Below are 26,680 nucleotides of genomic sequence, written 5' to 3' on the forward strand. Positions count from 1 at the left end.
CTTTGGATCTTAAATGGACCCAAAGTGAACCTACTTGGCTTTATATCTTTATAGTAATTTGAAGAAGTCGTGTTCGTTTTTCAGATTTCACCTAATGATGTAAGCAAAAGCATAGTCTGACAGAAGGTAACTCTCTGATTTGCAGTAATACATGTTATCTGAGTATATGGTAGTGAAAATACTGAGACCTAAATGAATTGCTTTCTGAAAAATCTTCCATTCCTTATCATCTCATGAGGCATGCATTCAAACTGTCAGCTACTGACTGTGTTCATGTGTTGACTGTGTGTGCGCTGAAGTTGGCTAATATATACATTCATCTACTGATGCACAACAGTGGCGTTTTTCCACCCACCTGTTTTCCTCCATTCACTACACCGGCGGGTTAATGTGCACACTGACCGGTCGACGTATAATATATTGATCATTTTCTGATTCTGACCTTAAAATGTATATATCATCTCTGGGTCCAAGGGGTATTTCAGAAAGGAGGCTAAGATCCAGACCAAGAGCTAAGAGGATTTGGCCAACTGACACCAGATTATATGAGTTAAATATAAAGTATAAAATAACTGCATGGACACATCTGTAAATCACAGACCTGAGAAGGCGAGTGCAGATCACATTAATCCACAGTGGAACAGAGAATTAGCAGAGGCTGCAACAAAAGCCACAGAACAGCACATATTAAAAACAGGATAAACACTGTAAAAAAAAAAATAAAATAATGTATATTTAAAAAATGTGGGTTTCATCAACTAAATCAAATTAATATTGATGATCCGTGGTTAATTTTGCATAGCTGATAAGCTATCTTACCTACTGACATGGTCATTCAATCATTTAAACACGTTCAACTGATGCACTACTTGAAAGCCACTCTTTGCGGAGCAGGAGCCTGAATCGGACGCAGTCCAGTAGATGGCGTCCGAGTACACGATACTGTGTAAAATGGGGATTCTCACGCATGTGTGAATCTGTATATAGGAGTTTATATCACAGCTCCCCCTTTTCCTTTGGTTTGAAGACCTAGGTCCGCGTAAGTGCTGCCATTACCCTCCGCAGTGCCCACGACCAGAGAGGGCATTTTCTCGAACAGAAAGTTTCTGAAACGCTTCATTGCCAAAGCCTGTTATACTACACATTTTCAGGATCTTATGAGCCTACGTGCATTTTAGGTAGGCCCGTGAATTCCTTGTCGGGGGGGGGTTATATGTACTCCACCACAAAACTTTTTCTTCATTTTAAGTATTGTGTCTTTTTACTGCCAGTATATACGTCTTTATTTTCCTGTAAATATTCTTATGATTCCCTATTTTTTTCGCTCACATTTCAGCGCTTTCCATCACTCAACAGATACATGGAGTGATATGTACTAGTTATGTCGTAGCCCGGCCATACATAACGTTTACTGCCAGTGGAACCTGTACCAAGTTTTACCGTGTACAGTCTCTGCGGACACAAAAACAACTTTATCCAACTCACTCGGCGTAGCCGCGTATTGATGTTAAAGCCCGGAGCTGTACACGTTGCAACATACCCACGTTTCAAAACATGACAAGACAGGCCTCTTTTTTTTGTTTCGTACTTTTTTTTTTTCCTTCCCTCTCTACGTCACATGACTGAATCGTGTCCTGGCGTCATCGCCCTTCGCGGAAGTCAGTAGCATCGGCGATGGTGGCGGCCTCTTCAGCCTAGCAGCAGGAAGAGGATGTTTGCTTCCAGCGAAAGAATAATATCACCCGATCGCGAGTCTTAACATAACAGAGTAAACCGCCGTACAGCTTTTCCGCTGAGCTTGCTGGGATTTAGACAGCTCATTCCTTCACCCGGAGCCGGCTTCTGTGAGCCTGAAGCACGGCGCTGCTGGATAAGATGTCCCTGTTCCAGTCGGCACTGGATTTCCTAGCCGGGCCCGGCTCGTCCGGAGCGGCCAGCCGGGATCAGAATGACTTCGTCGGACAGGTCGTTGAGCTGGGTGACATGAAACTGAGGATCAGGAGGGTGATCGCGGAAGGTGAGATAGTGTACCTCTACGAGAAATGTTGATAACGTTTTGCGCGGCTAGGCATGGTAGCTAGCTGAGCAGGCTAATAGGCTAGCATAAATGATAAAACCTCTGTTTGTACTCGGTGAACATAGCGTTAGCAAGTGCAGAGCTATGAGTCACTAAGTAAACACTAGTTGATAAGTTGGTTTCGCTTGTGTCTAGCAGACGTAAAAACAATTCCCAATGTGTGCAGGTGCTGCGTGGACAACTTTAACTTTCAGCGTGCCTGCCGTGTTACCGTTTGTTGTTGTTGTTGAGCTGTAAGTCGAGTCACAGCGGCATACACGAATGCAAGCAAAGGCTGCATTTCACTGGTCCTAGCAGCTTCCCAGCCTAATGGTGGCTACACACCCCAAACCTTTTCACCTTCCTCGGCAGCAAGACGGTGTTCGACTCGAGAGAAAGATCAGTATAGAAGGGGTCAGGACAGCACGCCGTGGCAAAAGGAAAACTCTTACGTAACGGGCGATGTTCAGGACTCTTTGTTTTAATGTTAATGACACTAACAACCAAATACATTATCTTATTTAGAAGACTGATATTAATTACAGGGAAAAAAGCCTTTTTGGCTGTCCGCTCATCATATGCAGCAAAATTCCAAGGAAGTGCTATTTCAGCAACACTGGTTTATAATGGTCTGTATTTGAATCTGAAATAGTGGCCTGTATTTGCCTGTATGTAGAAATTCTGGTTGCAGGACATGTGTAAACCCAAAGGTCAGGTTTCTTCTCTGTGGCAGCAAACAGTGATTCTTGCCCTCGCTGCAAAGTGGCAAGATAGTTTTGCTCCACTGCCACACATGGTTAGTCACTTGCCATAGTGGCTGGTAGAGCAGACAGTAAATGTTTAATGTAAATGTTTATTTTGGGTGTTGTCTATTCAAAAATACTGTTTAAGTCAAATTTAACCACCAGTTGTGATCAATTAAACCACGAATATATTCAGCAACAACTAGTGGTTAAATATGTGGTTTAACATTAGCAGTGAGCTCAGTTAGGCCAAAAGTAGTACTTCATCTTTCAGTGTCAATACAGTCGTCGTCCAGTAGGTCAGAGTCGAACTCCTCCATTGTGTGGCTTCAGTGGTTCAGCAAGCTAACTTGCTTATTGTAGCTAAATCTTACCTACTTGTTATTTTTATCATTTCTTCGACAAGGTTGGCCGTTGTTACGCCCATTTTTCGATTCGTCCTCACGACTAACTGATGGTTTTTCAGATCATGTACTTGGCGGAAAAAACTGTGACAAAAACCGGATTGACACTTAAGAAGTTGGCAAGTCTCTGCTGTTTTTGTGAACTGTGACAAAAACAGCTAGTAATGCGTGCCTTTGAAAAAATGTGACGCATCTCGCTCCACAGTTACTCGGAATTTGCAGACCATTTCTGACAGATTGTTTCATCATTTTAAGTGTGAGGAAACTGCTTTTGATAGGCAAAGTCTTTCCTCTGTAGTACCCACCACCGTCTCCACTTTTCACAACTCGCTGACTCATTCAGTTCCAACTGCATTCTGAATTTATGTGTCGAAAACACAGAGATATAGTTATGCATATGTAATTTAAAAAAAAACATTACAGCAGATTAAGAAATTCTCATTAGTAAGATTGCAATCAATAATTATTTATTATTATTAATGGATTAATCGTTAAGTCTTTAAAATGCCCAGAAAATAGTGTAAAATGCTCACATTATGCAACTTACATTGATATTAAACAGAGAAATGCTCACAATGGAGAAGCTGGCACCAGTTAATGGTTTACATTTTTGATAGATAAAAGACAAATGATTAAGTGATTACTAAAATTGTTGTTGCTTAATTTCCTGTAGATATACTATCAACTCTAATCAACAGTATAATCACAGTGTTGTGATGGCTCATCCTCAGCCATAATAGTTGGCTGACGACAGGTTAAGTGCAACACACAAGACTTTTAAAGTTAAAGCAGATGGCAAAACTTAAGATCATTTTACACTAAACCTTTGTCTTTTTCAAACTCCCATCCTGCTGTTTCAAGGGTGTCTTTGTTGTATTCCCTCTCCAAGATCTTTGGTGAGAGAACACAATGGATGGTTGTAACCAGATGGTTGTATTTTTGTAGAGCTATGACTAGTTTTTCTGTCCGTTGTACCTGCCACACGGGCAGCGGGGCAGTCAAGGTTTGTTCCACTTCCACAGAATCTCTTTGGGTAGCCACATGATGTTGTTGGGTGCATTTAGGAAACCACTCAGCTCTGTTGCTGATTAAAGTGAAAGTCATTACACGAGTGATGGTTGCCCTCAGGGTAGCACAGAGCTAAGTTTCACAGCCACAGAATCTTCAGGTTAGTGAGGCAGAGATTGGGATCTTCACATAACAAAACACATTTCTAAGTACTTTCTTTTGGCTTTCATGTCCCGTTCTGAGCAGGTGAAAGAGTGGATGTCTCTTTATTCAGAGTTAAATTGGATATGCTGTGCTCCTGCTCTTTGTTTATTTTATATTCCTGTAATTATGTAACACAAGCACAAATATTCTACCCTAACAAGACTTAACACTGTGGGGTATGATAAGAGGGATATTTCTTTTTAACCCCTTTTCAGTATTTCTCTTGGAATGGCTTGGTAATTGGAGCGAAGGAAATGGAGCTTTTCAGGTTTCATTCTCCTCCCTTTGCCAGCACAAAACTGAGGAAGACATGTGATCCCCGCAGGGACGGGTGTGCATTCTCAAAGCAAAGTCAGGGGCATTGCCCATAAACCTTCCTGTAATGGACAAGAAATGATTTACTGATTTGATATTTTACTCAGGTAAAGTATTAATTAATTCTAGGGCATAGGTTCAAAAATGCAGTAAAGCCATTGTTATTCTTTCATGTTAAAGACATGTGTGACCATGAGGTTGCAGGTTTGAATCCTAGACGAGATCCAAAAAACGGGCTGGCCAAATAAAAGCTACTGTACACACCTGGGCAATCTTCTCCTATGTAAACAAAACTTTACAGATTGTAAATTTGAGTGTCTTCTTTTAGGCTTTCACAGACCAAAGCAAGGCTGGTAGTTGATTTACTCATCGCTATGGTAACCTTGCCTTGGCCTTGTTTGGAGTGTGGCGTGCTGAGTACCTGTACTTGAGAGCACAAACACGCACACTTGATGAAAAAGTTTCTTGTCCGCCAGCCACTGTGACTTAAGTCTCGAAATGAAAAATTAAGCCAGTGCAAGAAAGGAAATGTGAGCTACTGATGTATAAAAATAGTTATAATTGCGTGATAGTTAATAAAATGTGGATCTTAGGTGATAAATTCCAGTCCACGGTTCAGTATCTTTGTACCGGACTTTTGTTCTCTGAGTGTCAGGACATACACTGGAATTTATTTGAATCTTTTTTTCATTTTAATTTTGTAGCACTGCACAGATGTTAACTAAACTAGTACTCAGCGACTCCTAATTAGTTAAAATAGGCTATTTATAAAATGTTTGGGTCCGTGTGGGTTTCGGTATGCCTCAATTCTATAAAAATGTATTTCCATTTGAGAACAGTCTGTCCAGCTGTACAGATTTCTGTTAAAAGACTGACATTACCATGCAAAACTGAATCTCATTCCTCTCTGATAGCTGGCTGATGAATATAGCAGCACTTGGCACGTTATCACCAGTTCAAGTTTCAGCCACACCTTCAGTGAAATGGTGTAGAGTCAGCAGGGCTTAGTGGTGGCCTAAAGGTTAAGAGAAGTGAGCTTGTGACAGAGACGTTGATTGTGTTGTGGTGTTCTTGAGCAAGGCACTTAAGCTCCAGCTTCTACAAAGGGGCTACGCAGTGGCCAACAGATAGGACAGCGATTATTATACTTGGCAGCTTCTAGGGTCGGATGTATGTGGTTGTGTAGTACTGTTAAAAATCAGCCGTTGAATATGTTCCCCGTCTGTGTTGGTTTTCTTTTAGTGATTTTTATTGCATCAAAATACAACAATCACGCCATAACAAATCAGACATAGAAAATTTGACACTAATTCAGTCCAGTAGCTACATTAGAATGTATCAAACAGTTTCTGCAATACACCGAAACAACTGCGATTGATGATTATATTTGATTTTAAGAGCTTAAGAGTGCACACACTGTTCATGTAGATGTCAACAATGTAAATAACATCTTAGAGGCTCTCTCTTTTTTTCTCAGGTGGATTTGCCTTTGTGTATGAAGCCCAGGACATGAGCAGTGGTAAAGACTATGCCCTCAAGGTAAGATAAAGGTGTAACCACCAAGGAAATTGTACCTTTCACTACTTATTACATGTTGAGCCACTCTTACATTTTGGCTGTACAACTCAATATTGCACATTCCTTCATTAATCCACTCATTTGTTAGTAGGCATGAAAAAAGTCTGTAAACGGTACACCGAATCAAGAATATTAGCTCTGTCCACATTAATACTGCATTCACTTGTGATATGTAGTAAATATGACGTATTATTAGTAAATACCAAACAGTGTGTAGAATGCAGTATGCACTGTTTTACTAGAATATGAATGGACTTTATCATCCTAGTGAAGAGAACATAACACAGAGAGGACGTTTGCCCTTATCCAATTAGATACTATGCTATGCTATGCTAACCACATATTATGAAACTGTTCAAAAAAATGTAATGTGCTAATGTGGGCTGCTGCTTCTCCTGCCATTTTGTCGATCAATTTGCTCAGGAAACATTCTTCAAGTAGGTTTTTTCTTATAATTATGGCACAGGTTTGATAATGTAGGGACTGTGTGCTCTATACTTTGTAATTCTGTCTATGTTGTACGTGTAATCATACATTACTCAAATAAATTATACATTGCGGATACTGAAATTTCTTTATCAATAGTATTTAGTATGAAGACTTTGGTCAAATAGATTCAGTAGTCTCTTCTCTGTAACGCTGCCGAATTATGTAGGGTTAAGATGCTGTGTGTTTTGTTGAAAAGCTCAGCAATTTATTGTCCACACTTCGAATGCAGGACAAATAAATGATAAATAAAAAAGTAATTGAAAGGTAAAGCACACTGTTGCACAATAGCTGTATCAAGGGAATGGACATGGTTGAGGAACAACATGCTAAAGGTGCTAAATATTGGCCATTTTTGGATCGTGCTTGCTTTTGAACGTCCATTTTAGATTTTTGCCTTGGTCTTAAATCAGACTGAATTGTGATATTGTGAAAGTGGCCACTAAACTGGTCAGTCAGTTCAGTTAGTGTGATAATCTTTTATCCAGCTTGACCTGGCATCGAAATCATTTTTCTCACGTTCAAATACTTTATAGACTGTTGATGTGATGATGAGATTCTCTGTGTCACCTGACCACAGAACAGCAACAAACTGATGGTCTCTGTGTGTCTGTGTCTGTGTGTGTGTGTCTGTGTGTGTGCTTTTGCTTCAGAGGCTGTTGTCCAATGAGGAGGAGAAGAACAAGGAAATTATACAGGAAGTCTGCTTCATGGTATCCATTATCATTTCCAGACCAGGATGAAACGACAGTTTTGTTTTGGTTTTTTTTTCTTAAGATCATTATAGAGCATTTCTGTGTTAATACACAGCAGAAGGTGACATGTGACAAAGGCAATTTAAACTCTAACCAGATTGTGGAGTCCCCCTCCATTATCATTACTACTGTTTATTGGCAACACCACACAATGCCAGAATGCGTAATTCAGGAACTAATATATATTTATAGTGTTTAACTTTTTAATAACAGTTTGTACATACACAGACTGCTATGTATTATGTGATTTTGTCCTTAAAAGCTTGCCATTTGCGGATCTTTTCTAAAGCGTTCCGGTGTGTTTCTAGTTTGAAAAGAAGTGATGAGCAGGACAGAAAATGAATCATTCTTGGAGGGGGGTTCATTCGCATATTTGTTATTCAGTGGTTGCCAGGAGGAATAAGATCATTTCGAGGTAGCTTTGTGTATCAAAAGGCCAAAGCACTGAAGCATCCATTGTATTGCAATGCCCCTGGAGATGTTTTATGTTATAAAGCCCCAGTGTTTTTTAATGCAAAAAAACACCTTTTGGCCTGTAGCTAAAAACGCTGGGATTTCTTTTGTAAAATTTGCCAGTAGTTGTTTCATGCTGTCAAGCACATTGCGGAGGCACAGGCTATTGGTAAATGACGCACCATGCTCCTGGATCCATCGCAACATTGCTGTTTTCAGAGCTTAATTATTTGCATACTGTTTGTTGCCTTGAATACTGATGAGGCAGAAAAATAAACTCTAGTTACGAGTGAATTCTTCTTATCACCCAATTATATCTATATATATATATTATCTTCCTCATTTCACTTTTTGACCAGCAAGCTACAGTACAGTTTTAGAATAGAAAGGCTTGTTTAAGGCTTGCTTGGCTATACATCCAAGTGGAGAGTGAGTAGTTCAATTAAAATTTGAGAGATTTTCTACCCAAATCAATGGCCACAACGACTGATTAAACTCACTGTTTATCAGTGACTTCGATTTTTATAGTTGTTACTTGATTAGTGATTTCTGTTTGACATTCTGAAATGACTGACGGGAGGCCAGGCTTGAGACCTCGATAGTGTTTATCCTGTATGTTCCTTGACCCGTTGGCTCCGTAGAAAAAGCTGTCAGGTCATCCCAATATGGTCCAGTTCTGCTCTGCTGCTTCCATCAGCAAGGAGGAGTCAGACACCGGACAGGCCGAGTTCCTGATCCTCACTGAACTGTGTCAAGGTAAATACACATAGACTCCTTGAGACACTTTTATCAATATTGTACTTCTTTGTCTGCTACCTCTTTCTGTTTCCTCACTACTGAATCAGTGCTTACTCATTCATCAAGTAAAGGGAGTAAAGAGCTTTAAATCTGAGGTGTCAGTACTGTTTCCCAGTAACTTTAACTGTGAGGCATTTGTGATGAAACAGTTTCCTGAGTGTGGCCTTTCGACTTCCTGCCCTGCTTCCTCTCTGTTCGTTTTCATTCAGCAGTTTTTCAGCTTTAAAATCAAACAACTCTTTATTTACCCTTGAAAATTATGTATTAATACTATTGAAACATTTTATATGACGTGTGAAACACCTTTTACTTTCATTATTTGATCAACTATTTCACTGCAAGATACAAGGCTTCCCCTTTTATTTGTAGGTTCTAGTATTTTCTGAAGATTCATGTGACAACTTAAAATCAACAGACAAGAAAAAAAATGCATCTGGGTAGCGACAGGTGTTACTTTCACTTTGACTGATTGGTTTTCACAGATTCATCCGTTTGTATCTCCCTCTGCCTCAGGTCAGCTGGTGGACTTTATAAAGCGGGTGGAGCAGAGGGCTCCGCTGTCATGTGACACGGTGCTGAAGATCTTCTACCAGACGTGTCGTGCCGTGCAGCACATGCACAAACAGAAACCTCCAGTCATACACAGAGACCTCAAGGTTGGTCTGTCCTTGGTCACTGGATGAGTGAATGACGTATCAAACACCTGGTGAATGGTGAAGTATCCATAGTATGCGGTACTTCAGAATGAATTAATTAAAGGAGACACCTCAACATGACTAAATTTTGAATCGTATGAATAAGAGTCTGAAATTTAAAATGATAATTAATGGCTATTGTGATTACTAAATGGTAATTAAATGTGTATTGATTGACATGCTCACTGTTTACTTGATGTGGTGCAGATTGAGAACCTCTTGATTAGTAACCAGGGCACCATCAAGCTTTGTGACTTTGGCAGCGCCACCACAGTGTCACATTACCCTGACTACAGCTGGTCAGCACAGAAGAGGTCCATGGTGGAGGATGAGGTGCGCACACACTCAAACATCAGTTAAGGCTTATCTCAACAGGGCCGCCTTCATACAAGAAGTTGATTCTTCAATGTTTTTCCTCAAGTTTTTTCTTATTTCCAATAATATTGAAATAATCTACACGTATATGTAGTTTTTTTTCATCCCGGATATTTTTAGTATATATTATTGTCTTGATTTTAACTAGATTGTATTTCCCTAGCTGTCTTTCATACATGCTTTGAGAGTGTAGGATGAAGTCTGCTTCACAGAAAAAAGTGTAGTAAATGCATTAATACTCTATTTAACACCACACAGATGTTTTATTTTAGGCACTGAAGGTTTTATTTTGTCAAAGAAAATAAAGAACAGCCAGTTTTCTTTCGACATTACATTCTCTAATTTCATTATGAAAGTTAATACTTCAGTTGAGAGAGGAAAAAACACATTCAGAAGTCACAGTGGATCAGTGGCAATACAACAGTCATGTTATTGGACAGGAACCAGAAACCTTTAATCAAATTAACAGCTGGAGGTCCAGCAAGGACTGATCAATCAGGTTAATTATATCTATACTATAGCCACACAGCCACAGGCACACACACACTCTCTCTCACACACACACACACACACACACACACACACACACACACACACACCTCGGATGACCCCTGTATACAGGACCCCAGAGATCCTGGTTTCTAAATGTAATAACATGATTATCCATCAGGCACCTATTTTCAGGCTGGTAGCACAAACAAGATGCTTGAGGAAAGAGCTTTTTATGATGTAGATCTGCAGTGGAAACTTATTAAAAATTTGAATACTTTATTTCTAATAGCATGCTTGCTTAGCTCTCTATGTGAGATTTAGTAATAGTTTGTTAGTTACAAATAATCAGTAGGTTCCAAAAGCATTTTCTTAATTTAACCTTTTTCTCCCAGCAAAAAAAAAAAAGATGGCTTAGATGAACATTTCAGTAATAGCCAAGGTTTAATGCAACACCCCACAGTGGTCCAACAGCTGTGTGTCTGTGTTTATTTTTTAATTTTTTTCTGTGTGCATGTAGATCACAAGGAACACCACTCCAGCGTACCGAACGCCTGAGATGATTGATCTCTATTCCAACTTCCCCATCAATGAGAAACAGGACATCTGGGTCAGAGCCCTTACATTTTTTTCTTTTTATCCAATGTTGTCAGCTACCATTAAGACAATCGTGTTCATGTTGTCCAGGCATGTTAGAAATCTTACCTTTGCTACAGCTTCGCTAACTATGCCCGGTGTCTGTAAGACTGGTCGAAGCCAAAGACCAAACCAGCCCACTTTCTGATGCAGGAGACGATGTAGCTGTGTTATTAAAACGGCAAACTACATCTCTTACTTTCAGCAGATCACATTCATAGTCTGTTCATGAGGAGAATAAATTGTTTTCTTCTTAGGTCTGGAAAAAACAGTATGCTTTCAAATTCTATAAATTATTTCCTTTAGCAAAGGAAAAATAATAACAGTTACTTCTCACACAAGACACCCACAACAGAAACGCAACAACTTTTTAAAGACTTTTTAGGCTGATGAAACCATTTGTGTGAGGTCATTAATAGAACTTAACAGTTAGTCCTGTTTCTGTTAGTTATTTGGGCACAACAGGTTGACTCTGATACCATATTCTCACAGTGTTTTGTGTCTTTTGCTGTGATTATCTTATCATTTTCTGCACTTCTACTCTCTTCATAAACAAAGGTGGCTTGAGAGCTTATTGTTGTTTTTACTGTTTCTGCTTATCATATCTTCCATGCAGGCCCTTGGGTGCATCCTCTACCTGTTGTGTTTCAAGCAGCACCCATTTGAGGAGGGGGCCAAGCTGCAAATCGTCAATGGGAAATACTCCATCCCACAGAATGATGTCAAGTACACTGTGTATCACGACCTCATTCGTACGTACTGCCTGTCTCTCTGCCAGCCTGTCCGTGCTAGTTTCTTCTTGTCAGTCCATTTATCCATCAATCTGCTACTGCTCAGCCCATGAGTCAAAGCCAAATTTATTTGTCACCCTTTACCAGCCTGCCAGCTGTGTAGGATGGCACCTCTAAATGTTCCGTTCATATACTGTAGATATGGTAGAGAGCAATGCCATTGCAAGTTAATTAGGTTAAAATTTCTGAACTAGGTTAATTAAGTTAAAAAGCTCCATCTGGTGGACACTAGAAATATGTCCATTTCCTGCAAAGTGACACATTAAAATATAAATTTAAAAGGTAATACAGTTTTTATTATTTTGTTTGTTCACCTTGATTGCCATTCATGTGATCAATGACAAATAAGTTACTGATTAATAGTATACAGTACATTATTTATCCCCATAATTTTCATAAATGGTCGCTCTATTAAATTGTCCACAAACATGACCTCACAGTGCGTTTATAATTGCCTTCTCCATCAGCCTCATATTTTGTTGTGCTTCTCATAAGTACCGACTCTTCAGATTTTAACATCCCCCATCAAATTTTTTCTTCCTCCCTCCAACACACCCCTTTCCTCCTACTGCTCTCCAGGTTCCATGTTGAAGGTGAACCCAGAGGAGCGTCTGTCTATTACAGAGTTGGTGAACCAGCTCCAGGAGATAGCAGCGGCACGCAACGTCAACTCCAAGTCTCCTATTACAGAGGTAGGTGTGTGCATGACTGCAGGCAGGGCTGTTGTAAAAAATACTATGGCACTAGATTGAAGAAGTTATACTACAGTAAAACCTCTTCTCCATTATCAATTAGTTATGCTATTTTTAGCTCTTGAATCTTCATCGGGAATTCACCAGACACTTTGGCTACCAGTTAAAATGTTTCTTTTTTAGTTACCAATTTTGAGTAGAAGATTACTTTCACAAAGTATATTTTGGAGTAAACAAGTTGATTGGCTGGGCCACAGAGGCACGTCCTCAACGTCTGCTAGCCTGGTAGTCGGGTATTGACACGGCGACTGCACAGCTTCTTCCGCTGTGTGTGTAAACCTACATGCACACTCGTACGCTGTCAAATGGCTGATGTGGTTACACTTGCTAAGCTTCACGTGTAACACACACGGCGGCAGGCACAAAGGAGTCTGTATTCTCTTTCCCAGGCCCCTCTCTTCCCAGCTGGCAAGGTCCAAAGAAACAGAGAGAGACAGAGGTGGAAAAATGTGTAAACTGAAACTCAAAATAAACATGCACTGATATCAACACCAACATTTCATTTACCACCCACAGTAGCTAATTCAGCAAAATCAGATTTTGGATTTTAGCCTCAGTTTTGGAACAGAAAAGCCGTGACCAACTTAGCAGCCACAGCTTCTTATGACTATTACCACAAATCCACAAATCCTGGTTCTTACCACCAAATCCTCAACCACAGCGGTCATATATATAAAGCCGATTTCAATGTCAAAAATCTCCAGGTTTACAGTGACCGTTCTTTCTTCCAACAACTTTCTGGTCTGCTATATGTGCGTGATTGATTTATGTGTGAGTCAGTGTATGTATTCTGAACTACATTTCTACTACAACAAAAAGTAGGAATACTTAAGTACTTTACTTTCTTGGGAACAAATTAGTGATTTGGGGCACAGTTCTTCCATATCCCAACCGATTTCTTACTAAACGGAATCCTGATAGGGCTGGTATATGTGTGCTGCACGAAGGCAGATCTGGTGATCGCTGATCTGATTAAGGTTAAGAAGGGGTTTCCCTCCTGGACATAAGGAGATTATAGTCCTCCTACTTTTCCTCCTCTCTCTGCTACTTCTCGGCACAGACATTTGGAGAGGCAGACAGTGAGATGGAGCAGAGAGAAGGGAGAGGAGGAAACTTGTGAAGGAAGGGAACAAAATAAGGAAGTGAAATACTAAGAGGGAAATATCGTAGACATCCCGGAGATAAGGAGAGAGACAGAGGCTGTCTGGCTTTCTTAACCAGACCAAGACACTACAGTTATCGTCGGGAAAATTATTTTTAACTAGCACGACTGAGACGAGCAATTTTTTTAATTTGCTCTATTCGTTGTCCTCTGACCATTATTTTTCTATCAAGCTCCATTTTCATTCTTTGCTGGGATGTAATTTGGTATTTAAAAAAAAAAAAAAATATTAATGACTTTTTCTGCATTTTGTACACTTTGATTTTCTGAGGATTTTCTTATATCTCTCTGCTAACCTCTTTTCTGTTGCTGCTCCTCTATTATATGTGTTTTGAACATCTTGGGCAAGATCTAACATCCCGGCTTTAAGTTTTTTTTTAAAGTTTTTTTTTGTCAGCTTAGTTGTCATTTTGTTGACCTAACGGCTACAATGTTGAGTGCATACTACTGTTGGCGTCCAGTGTATGACGGCTATGAATGTCTGCAGCTGCTGGAGCAGAATGGAGGTTTTGGCAACAATGGAGCTCAGCCGCCCATGCAGATCCACAACATTCACAACAATGCAGGTAAGGGTTTGCCTGAACAACAGTGCAATTCTCTGTGTGGGTTTGGGGCAGTGTTTGTTAGGGAGGTTGCAGGTTTTAAAGCTTTTTGTACTGTTTCTTTGTTTCACATTTTCGCACTTTGGATGGAGCGGGCTAAACCTAAACCTCTCTGACAACAGAGCACTGGCGTTGTGGCATTCACCATCCTGTTTACAAAAGTGAAATTGAACAACTCATTGATTTGCTGAAGGACGATCTGTAACCCCATAAGGGACCCCTAGCATCAATTCGTTATGCTGCGCTATAACAAACTGACAAAGTAACTAAATTTTATGACTCAGAAACAGCTATACAGCTGTCTTCGAGGTGCGACTGAGCAAGAGACTTAATTGCGCTACACTTCTCTTATTACATAACCCCTAATTTTTAATTGGGTGGGAACAAGTTCCCAAGCAGATATCCATACCGCTGAGACATCACCCATATCACTGAAAGTCTCGCGTGGCAATAAGTAATCTGGTTAATTCACCTATGACTACCCGATTGCTGACACACACAAAATACACACACACGCACAACAGTTCCTGTGTATCCAGGGCCCTGTGAGGTAACTAAAAAGTATCCTCCTGCTAAACAAGGGGGCCATGGCCAATAGTCAGTAGGTCAGTTGTATTTAACCCCAACGGTCCAGATCCTCATATGTGTTTGAGGATGTTTTTTTTTTTTCTCTTTTGAGTCAACGTGGTTTCCACTGACTGCTCCATTTTCTAAGCACAATATTGTCATCACTCTGTAGCCCACTAACATTGACTGATGTGTGGCTGAAAAATCTGCCACAGATCGCATATTGGCATTTGGTACATTGACCGTTGGTGATTTTTCCACCCTACAGTATGTCCGAAGCAGACTGAAGCAAAGTACGCAAGCTCTAGAAATGGCTCACTCTTCCCCTTTTTTGGATATTTAAATTAAGATCATTAAGAGCTGAAGGTACTTGGTGAGAAAAATCGTAGTTTATCTGTACCTTTTCTTTAAATGAGCATAATAGGCTCATCATTTTCCCATCTATACACACAGATAACCATACAAACACACATGCTGGCTGTGCACTGTCCATTAAGAGGATTTCTGCACTGTCAGTCAACCATCTGTCGAAAGGCAGAATGTGTTTGCTCTTTCTCTTGAGAGTGGTTCCAGTCCTCCTTCCCCATTCATACTTCCAGACCTGGGCAATGAACGACGTTGAGTCAATTGGAGTCATCTGCCTGTTGTTGTGTCTCAACATCAGGCAGCTCATTAGATAATAATTTGAAAATGAAAATGTTACAAATTTTGCTGACTGTTCGACGCAAACATTGCAGTTAATGTTGTTCTTGTCGTTGTGGGTTTATCTGTGTCAGTGCTGAAGCTATGACAGTGTATGCAAAAGTATCATATTTAGCATTCTCTCTTTTCCCCCATGATGCCAGCAGGCATGTACGATCCTGATCAGTCAGGCAGTGGCATCTTGGATATCTTGAGGGGAGGAACAGAGCGCTTCCTGACCAACATAAAGGACACTTCCTCTAAGGTCATCCAGTCAGTGGCCAGGTAAGATGCTCCAATGTTGTTACCATGAGTATCAATGTCGCATTTAATTATATTTCATTTTAAGTGTTTCATATAAGCTTTGTTGTCGTTAAAATCAGCTAGCACGGATTGAGCTTTAATTGTACAACCAGACAGTCAATTTTTTTATTTTTTTGGCGTAACATGGACATGTTGATGATATGCTCTCATGATCCCCATTACGTTTATGTTTGTGAACCTGTGGGGTTCAGTGAACATTCAGGCGAACTTTTCACATTTTGCACTGGCTACTCTAACTTCACATTCCACCACCATGTTTGCGGTCCTGTAAGGAAATTTTAATTCAGGCATCCAGCAGATAGCATAACAGTTTTCTAAACAATATATTGTAATTGTCGGTCATCATGTTTCATTACAATTTCATTAACCTGAGGTAGATATCGACGATCGTACATTTGCAAACTATCTATATGACCATTCATAATCATACCCCCCTGCCCCCTTTTCCTTTAATAGCCACTCTATCCATATCTGTTAAAGTTTGAAGTTGCTGACGTTTCACTTGGTTATTCTATCATCGGTTTGTTTCATTTGTTTGGTCGTTTTGTTTATTTTTTGTTGTTTCTTTTCTCTGTCCCAATCCCTCATGGCCCCACTATGTGTCCATCACCTAGCAACCCAAGGTAAATATGGGTCGGTGAAATGCATCAACTCATGCGTTGCTCTGTGTGTTCCACAGTTTGTGTTTGATTACGGGGGTGGGGACTACTACTACGCATTTTTTGTGAAGTGTCCGTCATCACAGCTTGCTGATCCTAACATCACACATTCAATAATTCTGTTGAATGAATGCAGGGCGTGATGTGAATGGATAGATGAGTAGCATTTTAAGAGGGAAAATAATTGGAAAACGACATCAGCGAATAATAAAACAAGTGAAACATATTCTCTATGCATGGCACAGGAAATTATTGGCCCAATTAGTAACCAGTTTAAAATTAAAATCAAACAAAAAAATTAATGTTGGTGGAGTAGCAATCATGCCCTTTGTTCGACAAGGTGCAATATAGCACACGCATCAGATAAGACTTAAAGTTAAATAACAGAAAGGAGTGCAAATGCAACTTCCTTCAAAGTTTTGTCAAAATTGCAGTGGTCTGTTAAAAAATAAAATACAAATTCAAAGAATTTGTGTGTTTAATTAATAAGAACAGAAACGTTTAGCCATCTAAATCGGACAGCCTCATCCATAGCCTGAGGGAATGAGTGAATGAATGAACGAATGGTTGTTAAAAGTTTTTAATAAGGCTCCACTGCTTACTAAATCACCGTTTCAGCAACATCTGTGTTTTAACTAGCATCAATGTGTGTCCTAAAACTGAGTGTCATCATCATAGGTAGATCAGGTTCTTTGCTTGGCCTACAGTTTGTTTGTCTGTACTAAATTTTAATGTAGGAGTCGTGTTGTGTCGATTTTGCTGCCGTCATATTGTGTTCCATTATGATTTTGTTTGCTGTAAAATCCAATGTAACCTAATCTCCACTTCAATAAACTGTTAATAAGACTTAACACGAAGGAGCTATTGGCAGTAATGATTCTTCTGAGTGCAATCCCATGTGAAAGCAAGCATCTACCAGATGCGTGTGCTACATTAAAGACTCAGAGGAGAGAGGAACTGGGGACTTTCTTAGTCTAATTTGTATGTAATGCGGGACAGCCTTCATCAAAACTGGTTGAAATTCTGTACTGTGTGGTAGCACTGGCAGAGATGTCCATTCAGGCATGGCTCATTTACCTGTCCATCTTGCTACATTATGGTTTTGAATCAACAGTTTCATATTAGTATGTAGTAATACAAAGCTTTCTTGTTCCTATACCAGCTTGTGTGACTAAGCTGTTTGATAATGGCTGTATTTGTGCAGACTCCCAGACCTTAGTCAAAGTGTTTTATTTCTATTAGTGATTTGTGTTTTGTCCTCCCTACTACGTTGTGTACCTACTCCTTCTATAAATGCACTTGTAATTTCTTTTACAGCTATGCCAAAGGGGACCTGGATATTTCATACATCACCTCCAGAATAGCAGGTAGGCATAGTACCCTCCTTAAATTACTTACTCATGAATTATTATACTTTTTTTTTTTTTTCTGTTACTGCATAATTTTTCGATCGAGTCATTATATTACATGATGAAAATTACACCCACAATAATCCTATGCAAACTTGGCTTACGTGAAAGTGATTGTGACATATTATTTTAGTTACTGTGTAGCTTATTGAGAAAGAAAATGAAGATTTGATGCAATAGTTACACGTTTCTCTCTCTCTCTGTAGTCATGTCCTTCCCAGCAGAGGGGGTGGAGTCAGCGATAAAGAACAACATTGAGGACGTCCGTCTGTTCCTGGATTCACGTCATGCTGGCCACTATGCTGTCTACAACCTCTGCAAACGATCATACAGGCCTTCTCGATTCCACAACAGGGTATGTAGTGTGTGTTTGTGTGTGTGTGTGTGTGTGTGTGTGTGTGTGTGTGTGTGTGTGTGTGTGTGTGTGTGTGTGTGTGTGTGTGTGTGTGTGTGTGCGTCAGTGTGCACCTTTTTGGTGGGTAGATGTGTCAGAGTGGGACGTCACCAAACTCCCATGTCTCAGTGTGGGTAAATCGTTGCTGTGAGCGTATAGTTTGTTTACACTAAACCGTCACAGTGTAAGTAGTGTTTTTCTCTATTTAGCAGTGTAATACACAAGTTTATTATGCCACAGTATTTGCAATCGTTAAAGTAGGGTTATTCTTGTCACTTCCCCTTTGTGCAACGAAAGAAGATTCTTGTTGTATTCAGGTATGAATGTTTCTGTGTCTGTAGGTTTCAGAGTGTAACTGGCAGGTTCGCCGTGCCCCCAACCTCCGCAGTCTCTACAGTGTGTGTAAGAACATGCATCTATGGCTCAAACAAGACCAGAGGAATATATGTATAGTACACTGTCTGGTAAGTAAACTCTCGTTTTTTCCTAGATGACTAAGATGACTGATGACTTAGTCCGTCATGCATGCTCAGATGGAGAGAGGGGATAAGAGGAAGTCAAGTGGGGAAAAAAATGAGGAGGAGGGTGTCACATGCCATATTTTTAAATGTTACCTTCACCCTTTCTCTCTGTAGGATGGCAGGGCAGCATCAGCAGTGGCAGTTTGCTCCTTCCTGTGTTTCTGTCGCCTATTCACCACAGCTGAGGCTGCTGTCTACATGTTCTCAATGAAACGCTGCCCACCTGGCATAGCACCCTCACACAAGAGGTATAAAATAACCAACCCAGAAATTATGAGGGCTAAAAAGTGCGTTGTTTTGTGGTTAGTCATCTCGGTTGGAATTTTTTTCATATTTGGATTTGACTCCAGAGTCATGGAATAGATCCTAAAATGACCCCAAATGATGATTTGTCGCCATTTTCCAGATGGTTCCTCCTCCTACAGCAACGTATTCAGTGTTTACCAAAAACTAACAATACTTGATCCTGATCTTGCTTTTGATTGTTGCAGGTATATTGAGTATATGTGTGACATGATGGCAGAGGAGCCCATCATCCCCCACAGCAAGCCCATAATAATTCGCTCCATCATCATGACACCTGTACCGCTGTTCAACAAGCAGCGTAATGGGTGCAGGCCGTTCTGCGAAGTTTACGTCGGAGACGAGAGGGTCCTCACCACATCACAGGAGTACGACAAAATGAAGTAAGTTCATCCAAACAAAAGGATGCCTTTCAGCTTTCCCTTGATTAAAAAAAGATGTTAAAGAACTGTTACTCTTTCATTCATTCTCTCTCTCACTCTTGCTCTTCTCAGGGATTTTAAGACAGAGGATGGGAGAGCGGAGATTCCCCTCAATGTGACAGTCCAAGGTGATGTACTGGTGGTGATCTATCATGCAAGATCTACACTAGGAGGACGTCTACAGGCTAAGGTTCACACACGCACACACACACACACACACACACACACACACACACACACACACACAAACACACAAGCTTGAGCGCAAATGATCCTACAAAAATACGAGACACATCGACTTAAGCAGATACAGTATCTCTGTGTTTTTCAGGAGCCCTGTTACTTTACTGTTGCATCCATCGTAACTCATTTTAAATTCCATACTGTTCTGTTTCAGATGGCATCCATGAAAATGTTTCAGATCCAGTTCCACACAGGCTTTGTGCCCAGAAATGCGACCACTGTCAAGTTTGCCAAGTATGTATACTGTATTGAGCCATGAAATACATACTGAATGAACATCATCCATTCACTGCTGTAAATTTCATACTTCCTGCTTGGTAATATTGGCTTCGCTAATCTGAAAGACTGACAGCTCTACAACTCTTTTGTTGTAGAGGTCTTAAAGTGATTCTTAACTTTTACCATTACATCAGTAGTACACCGCACTGTTAATATGAGCCTTGTAATATGTGTTCTCCATAACTTCTTCTTTCCCATCTGCCTGTTCTCCTGTCAGGTATGACTTGGATGCCTGTGACATTCAGGAGAAGTACCCGGACTTGTTCCAGGTCAACTTGGACATTGAGGTGGAACCCAGGGACAGACCCAGCACTAAGACCCCTCCATGGGAGGGCTTCCAAACCAAGGGCCTCAACCCCAAAATCCTTTTCTCCTCTCGTGACGAACAGCAGGAGATCCTCAGCAAATTTGGTAGGTGGCATTACTTTACAAAAGCCAGCCTCTGGGGTTAGGAGCGGTAACGTTTAGCTTGGTTTACAGATGGATGGATGGTGTCTCCGTCCATCCATCTGTTTCTCAGGTCACTTATATATCAGGCATCTTTCTTCTTTTCTTCCCTCAAGCCCATTGGGAGTATGTTTTTGCACAGTTTTTCTTATTCACTTGTACAGATACACTAAACACTAAACCTTAAACACTACAGGTAAGCCGGAGCTGCCTCGTCAGCCAGGTTCCTCAGCATTTTATGACTCCGAGTCGCCCCAGCCGGTTCAGGCTCCAGAAGTCCCCAATGCAACAGAACCAGAATCTCCCGTGAGCACCGATTCCAATGCCAACAACTTCTTCCAGACACTGGATTGGGAAGGTACTGTACTTGTGTTCTTGTGTTAATATTTGGCTTTAAAATTCCCCCTTAGTTTTCTGGCTAATGTTTGCCTTTGTACAGAGGAGGAGAGTGCTTCACTCCTTGTTTACTGCCTTAATTTCCCCAGATCGTATTCAAACCATAAAACATTCATTAACCTCTCAATATACCATCCCCTCCCATGAATGATTCCAAACAAACCTTAAGTGTCTTAAATTTCCGCTGACCAGCTTCTTGTGTCTGTAGATGTGGGTGGCCCTCAGGATACCTCAGACAGTCAAGGAGGGGGATCCATGAATGACCAGGAGGACTTGAGTGATCAATCAGAAGGAGAGTCCTACTCCTATTCTGCCCCTAGTGTGGAGCCACTGTCACGTGACCCCAGCGAACCACTGTTTGATGCTGACTTCGAGGTGAGGAAAGTCTCGGCTGGGTGATTACATAATATTATGCCATCAATAGAGTCTGACTTCCTTTATCGTGCACCACGACAGTGTTATAAAGTAGAGCCGAAACTCCGTTAAATTTCAGTCTTTTGTTGGTGTCCCTGTCTTCCCCTAGACCTCCCCTCCTGCAGCCCAGGAACCTCCTATTGGTGACACAGCCGATCTCTTGGGGTTGAACTCTGACCCTGAACCTCCTTCCTTGTCCGCAACCACCACCTCTGCTCCTCACCAAGGAGTCCAAGGAGGAATGAAAGCCGCATCCAGCAACAGCGACCTCCTCAACGATCTGTTTGCACCACCTGCTGGTCAGACAGGGGCAGTACAGGAGGACTTGTTCTTCAGTGGGCCAACCAGTGGGGCCACACCAGACTCAAAACGTAAGGGTCGAGGCTTAATACGGGCTGAGTGCATCATTATGAAAATCTTTCCGTTATCTTTAATGCATTTTTTTTTTCTCCCTCTCTGTGTCCGTGTTGCAGCGATGGGCGACCTGTTTGATCCGTTCGGGATGGGGTCTGGCTCTGGTGTTGGCTCCAGCTTGGGTTCATCCCGGCAGGCCTCCGGACCGGACCTGTTTGGAGACTTGTTGGGTACTGATAGTTCAGCCACCAGCGGGTTCAGTTCGGCTCACAGTAACCCCCCTCCTGCTTCCAACACCAGCCTCTTCAACCTCAGTAAGGAAATCAGCTACTGTGACATCCCTCAGGGTCATATCACCTGTATATCAACTGCCCAGTGTTCTTCTTCTGCCTCATCATATCTCACTGTCTGCTGTGAGGAGATATAATGATTGATTACACACACCTTACTTTGACTCTGCAGCGACAGACCTCCCCACAGTATCTTAAAATCTTCTCAGTTTTGTCGGGCAAACCACTTCCCTTGTTTCAAAAAACACTAATACGGGTGTTACATTCTTCCCACTATTGACATTTTCTGCAATTAGTGGCTAATGGTAACATGCAAAAGAAACTTAATCTGTGCTACTTTGGTCATTTGTGCCTCAACAGATAAGCTAGTAAATGATGCCCCTAAGATGACATCATCAGCCAGCCAACCAGACCTGCTGGGTGGCTGGGACAACTGGGCGGCTGGCACCACCGCTGGCATGACCACCTCCACCAGCAAACCCAACTATACCAACACAGGTGGGTGGAGGAACATAATGTAGGGGTTGGCAGCTGACTGAAATTTTACTGAGCCCTCTGAATCGTCAGTATTGCCTAGAAAATTATAAACCCCAAAAATTCTAACTCGCATATTGTTACTCTGCCTGCAGCTTCTGGTGTTTCATCCATGTCAAAGGCCAAGTCTCAGACCTTTGATCCTTTTGCCGACCTAGGAAACCTGGGCTCCACTTTACCAGGTTAGAGTCCCGGTCAGATAATCAGTTGCCTGTAATAGTGTGACTGCACTGACAGTGAGCATTTTCTAAAACGGGAAAATGCCCTTAAAAGAGAGAAACTTCACTTACAAACTTCTAAGTTTATGACAAGTAACTAAATATCATTCTTCCACGTTTCTTGCAGGTTCCTCCAGCAGTAATTTTTCCGGGCCTTCTTTTAGCACAAAGGCTCCTTCCTCTTCTGCTTCCTCCTCGGCTAAGCCTCAAGCCCAGCCATGGCAATCTGGAAGACCAACCTCGGCCCAGAACAAACCTTGGATGCTGGCATCAGGATCGGGATCCGCACCCAAAGCATCCTCAGCGTCTCAGCCTGCGGGCACACAGCCCACAAAACCCAACTACAACCTCAGCTTCTCTAGTGTCATTGGTGGGAGAGAGGAGAGAGGAGTTCGTGGGCCCGGATTTGGTAAGAGAGACACTGAGGAGAGGGGAAAGGGTTCGTTGCTGGAGTTACAGATCATTTTATGTTTCATTTTCCGCAATTATCACTCAAATATTATGCAATGTGGTTGTCCCCATCTTATGGAAATTCATAAGTGTAATTAGTAATAGGAACTGGAATTCACAAGCTGCTGAAAATGGAAGTAATTTTAATATTTATGTGCAGTATTGTGTTGACTCTCTGTTCTGTTACTGCAAAATCTTCTTGGAAATTGAACCAAAGTGCAGAAACAATTGAGCAAGCAATTAGTTTGAAAAAAGAGCTTAGATTTTTTTTTTTTTTTTTTTAAGAGTTTTGCCACGCAACTGTAGCACACAACATTGTTTCATTCAGTGTTTAAGAGCATCAGGGAATCAAAGGATTTTCAATTTCTTCGATCTTCCTCATAAAGGCCTCATCTTGTATAACAAAGTCTGTTTGCACTTTAAATTCCCTCATAATTTCCATGTCAGACTTTAATTTCTCTGTGCTGTGTTGTAATGCAGGCCCCAAGCCAAAGGTAAAGGAGGATGATTTTGAGGACCTTCTGTCAACTCAGGGTTTTGCCTCTAAGCTTGATAAGAAGGGACCAAGGACCATTGCTGAAATGAGAAGACAAGAGATCACAAAAGACATGGATCCACTTAAACTGCAGGTAAAAAGTGAATCTTCCCTGGATAAATGGAGGTTAAAACCTACTGATAAAAGTTTTGGTTGCTTAGTAAGTCGCCTTTGTCCACTGGCTTATGCACCAGACGATTGTACCGGACCGAAATGGGATTTTGAGTCACCTAATCAGTCCTTTAGGTTACTCGCCGAAAGGGCTGATTAGATAGACCGACGTAGCACCTTTAGGCAGGTGATACTCAGAGCTTCACCTCAAAAAGTGGCTCCTTAGTGCCAAACAGTGTTTGCTCTTTCCATTCTAAAAATAGTAAAGGTTCGTTTTATTGCCACGCTGCAGATCTTAGACTGGATTGAAGGGAAGGAGAGAAACATCCGAGCACTGCTGTCAACCCTGCACACGGTGCTGTGGGAGGGCGAAACCCGCTGGAAGCCCGTGGGCATGGCTGACCTGGTGACACCCGACCATGTGAAGAAGTACTACAGAAAGGCTGTGCTGGTTGTACATCCAGATAAGGTACAGTATACCATGTAGCTTATGCCTTTAGCTAGGTCGGTAATAAAAACAAAACATCCTTCCCCAAGACAAAGACATGGCAAAATAGAATATCGACCATGTTATGTTCAGCATGATTTACAAATATTTCAGCTCTTGTCTTTACTGCTCTTTATTAATTCGCAAATATATGCTCTCTTCCCTCCTCAGGCAACAGGCCAGCCTTATGAACAGTACGCTAAAATGATCTTTATGGAATTGAACGACGCCTGGTCAGAGTTCGAGAACCAGGGATCCAAAGCACTCTTCTAAAACCCTGGTCTGGATCCCAGCTAGACCAGACCAGACCAGACTGGACTGGATTTGGCCTAACCAAACAAGGGTTAGACTGGGCCAGATTAGACAGGACTGAGCCCACATTGGGCCTTAGGGGGCAAATAGCCTCTGAGAGGTGTCCTCTCTACCATTCCCCTCACTCCTTTCTTCCTACATTATGTTCTTCTGTTTCTACAGTCAAGGAAAAAGACCTTTTGCCTCGTGCCTGGCTGTGGTGAAAGTTTCTCACTGGTTCACAAACTGCCAGTTAAATGTCGTGATCGTTCTTAAACTCACTGCCTACCTGTACGACTGCCTGAGTGGTGCTGCAAAGGAGGGAGGAATGGGTGACAATCACACGAAGAAGACGAGTTGGGAAAGAAATCGGATAACACAAGGACTTTTGAAATTACCAAGATGATTATAATGGGAGTGGTTTCAGATAAAAAAGATTTACTGATCCTACACTAATAAAAAACTGGTAAGTTTTTGCTGCGGCTGGTAGGTTGTTTTTTTTCATATGTGCCTGGCACTTTTGCAAACAACCAGTCATTTAGCTGACTGGTTTAAAAAAAAAAAAAAAAAAATGGCTGTACATTTTTCAGCATGCCAGCCAACATGGACATTTGCAAAATATAATTTTAAGTTTTTAAGCTCAGTTGCCTCAAAAAATAACAAATATTGCTGATGAATCTTGGAACATACCAGCCACAGCAAACAATTTACAAGAAAACTGAATTCCTAATGCAGAAGCCGGACTTTGAAACAAAGTAGGTCTGTTGTGAATAGCTATTAATACTTTGAGGTGCTACTGCTGCACCTTTTGGGGTCAACGCTCGGTTAGGTTTGTTCTTTAACCATTCCCTCTCCAGAAGGACAAGAGTATTGCCTGCTGAACACTATTAGTGCTGCTTCTACCATTGCAGTTATTGCTACACACACACACACTCCTCAGATTGATGTTAAAACCTGCATCCTAAACCTCTAACTTCTTACAAAGGAGCTGAACTTGTGTTGGAGCCCCATATAAACCCAAGCGGGCTGTCTGTTGTTTTTGAAGTGCTCTTTCACCCACTCAGGCTACACTGTGTAGCTAACTGCATGTTCTCTCACACTAAACCTCTAAACAATGGGGGGTGGGTGTGTTTGATTTGACACCAGGGTAGTCCAAAGGGGGGAGGTGGCTCTTTTATTGAAGTGCTCTTTTTCATGTAGCAGTAACAGAGAAGAGTCCACCTGCCTGATTTCACTTTGAGGCAGACTACATGCCTTCCCAGCGCTCACACTGCTCATTGCCTTTGAGCATCTCCATCATCACTGTCATCATTAACCCCATCTCTTTGTCTCTGCAAGCCCCACCCACCTCCAGCACCTAGTTCAGTGGACATTTTTCGGCAGTGCTTAGGAGATCGAAAATTGAAGGAATGAAAAGAGAATATGCTGATTTAATCTGGTTTCTCTTGCTTTTACTTTTTCTTGTATTTTTTTTTTTTTTTTCGGTTCATTCTGTGTTTGTATTTAGCTTTTTGTCAGTTAGTCATCACGTCATTGTAAATACAAAAATATTATCATCCATCAAGTGGCTTTGTCAAGGTTATAGCCTGGAAAATTCATTTGTTATTAAGTTTCACACTAGACTGAATGGTTGTGTGAATGGGTGTGTGCAGGTCAGTATGCGAGTATGTGAGCGTGCTTGTGTGTTTCTTTCTGAGGGAAGATAATGAAACCTTGTTGGACATCATGCTTTCTTGTCTGAAATCACAATCTATTCTTTATTAGGTTAATTTTTTTTTTCAGCCAGACTTTTCCTTTTGTCGATGTTTGTTCTTTTCAAAAATCTTTCAAAAATTTTTTATTTCACATTTTACCTCATGGACCAATCAAATCACCTGTTTTCGTATTTATTATTATTTTTTGGGGGGGGCGGAACAGGGGTTATAATGACATGTATTCATGCATATTAATGGCACAAGTTTAAAAAAAAAAAAAAAAAAAAAAATCAGATAATATATAAGTGGAATGTGCTGACTGCAAGTGGGACAGTTGTTGATCACAGTGAGCCTC

At 41.1% G+C, this 26,680-nt stretch overlaps 1 protein-coding gene across 4 annotated transcripts; it reads left to right on the top strand.

Annotated features, from left to right (window-relative positions):
* The first annotated feature begins 1,028 nt into the window (after positions 1-1,028).
* Positions 1,029-25,203, top strand: gak (cyclin G associated kinase). Of its 4 annotated transcripts, none has more exons than XM_040155228.1 (30): positions 1,029-2,017; positions 6,208-6,269; positions 7,448-7,507; positions 8,644-8,758; positions 9,314-9,456; positions 9,703-9,828; positions 10,880-10,969; positions 11,612-11,747; positions 12,366-12,478; positions 14,188-14,266; positions 15,715-15,835; positions 16,489-16,497; positions 17,851-17,900; positions 18,149-18,297; positions 18,678-18,800; positions 18,972-19,105; positions 19,349-19,543; positions 19,655-19,772; positions 19,980-20,059; positions 20,322-20,515; positions 20,748-20,909; positions 21,156-21,322; positions 21,471-21,732; positions 21,835-22,029; positions 22,366-22,503; positions 22,635-22,721; positions 22,885-23,166; positions 23,688-23,836; positions 24,146-24,322; positions 24,512-25,203. In XM_040155228.1, exons 1-30 carry the CDS (start codon positions 1,876-1,878, stop codon positions 24,611-24,613), a joined length of 3,960 nt encoding a protein of 1,319 aa, XP_040011162.1. In that variant the 5' UTR covers positions 1,029-1,875; the 3' UTR covers positions 24,614-25,203. The 4 variants fall into 4 exon arrangements, with proteins under 4 accessions (XP_040011162.1, XP_040011163.1, XP_040011164.1 ...); XM_040155229.1 differs by having other exon boundaries at positions 15,718-15,835; XM_040155230.1 differs by lacking the exon at positions 16,489-16,497.
* The last annotated feature ends 1,477 nt before the right edge of the window (positions 25,204-26,680 follow it).

Source organism: Xiphias gladius, chromosome 19 (assembly GCF_016859285.1).
Source record: "Xiphias gladius isolate SHS-SW01 ecotype Sanya breed wild chromosome 19, ASM1685928v1, whole genome shotgun sequence".
NCBI classification, from domain to species: Eukaryota; Metazoa; Chordata; class Actinopteri; order Istiophoriformes; family Xiphiidae; genus Xiphias; species Xiphias gladius.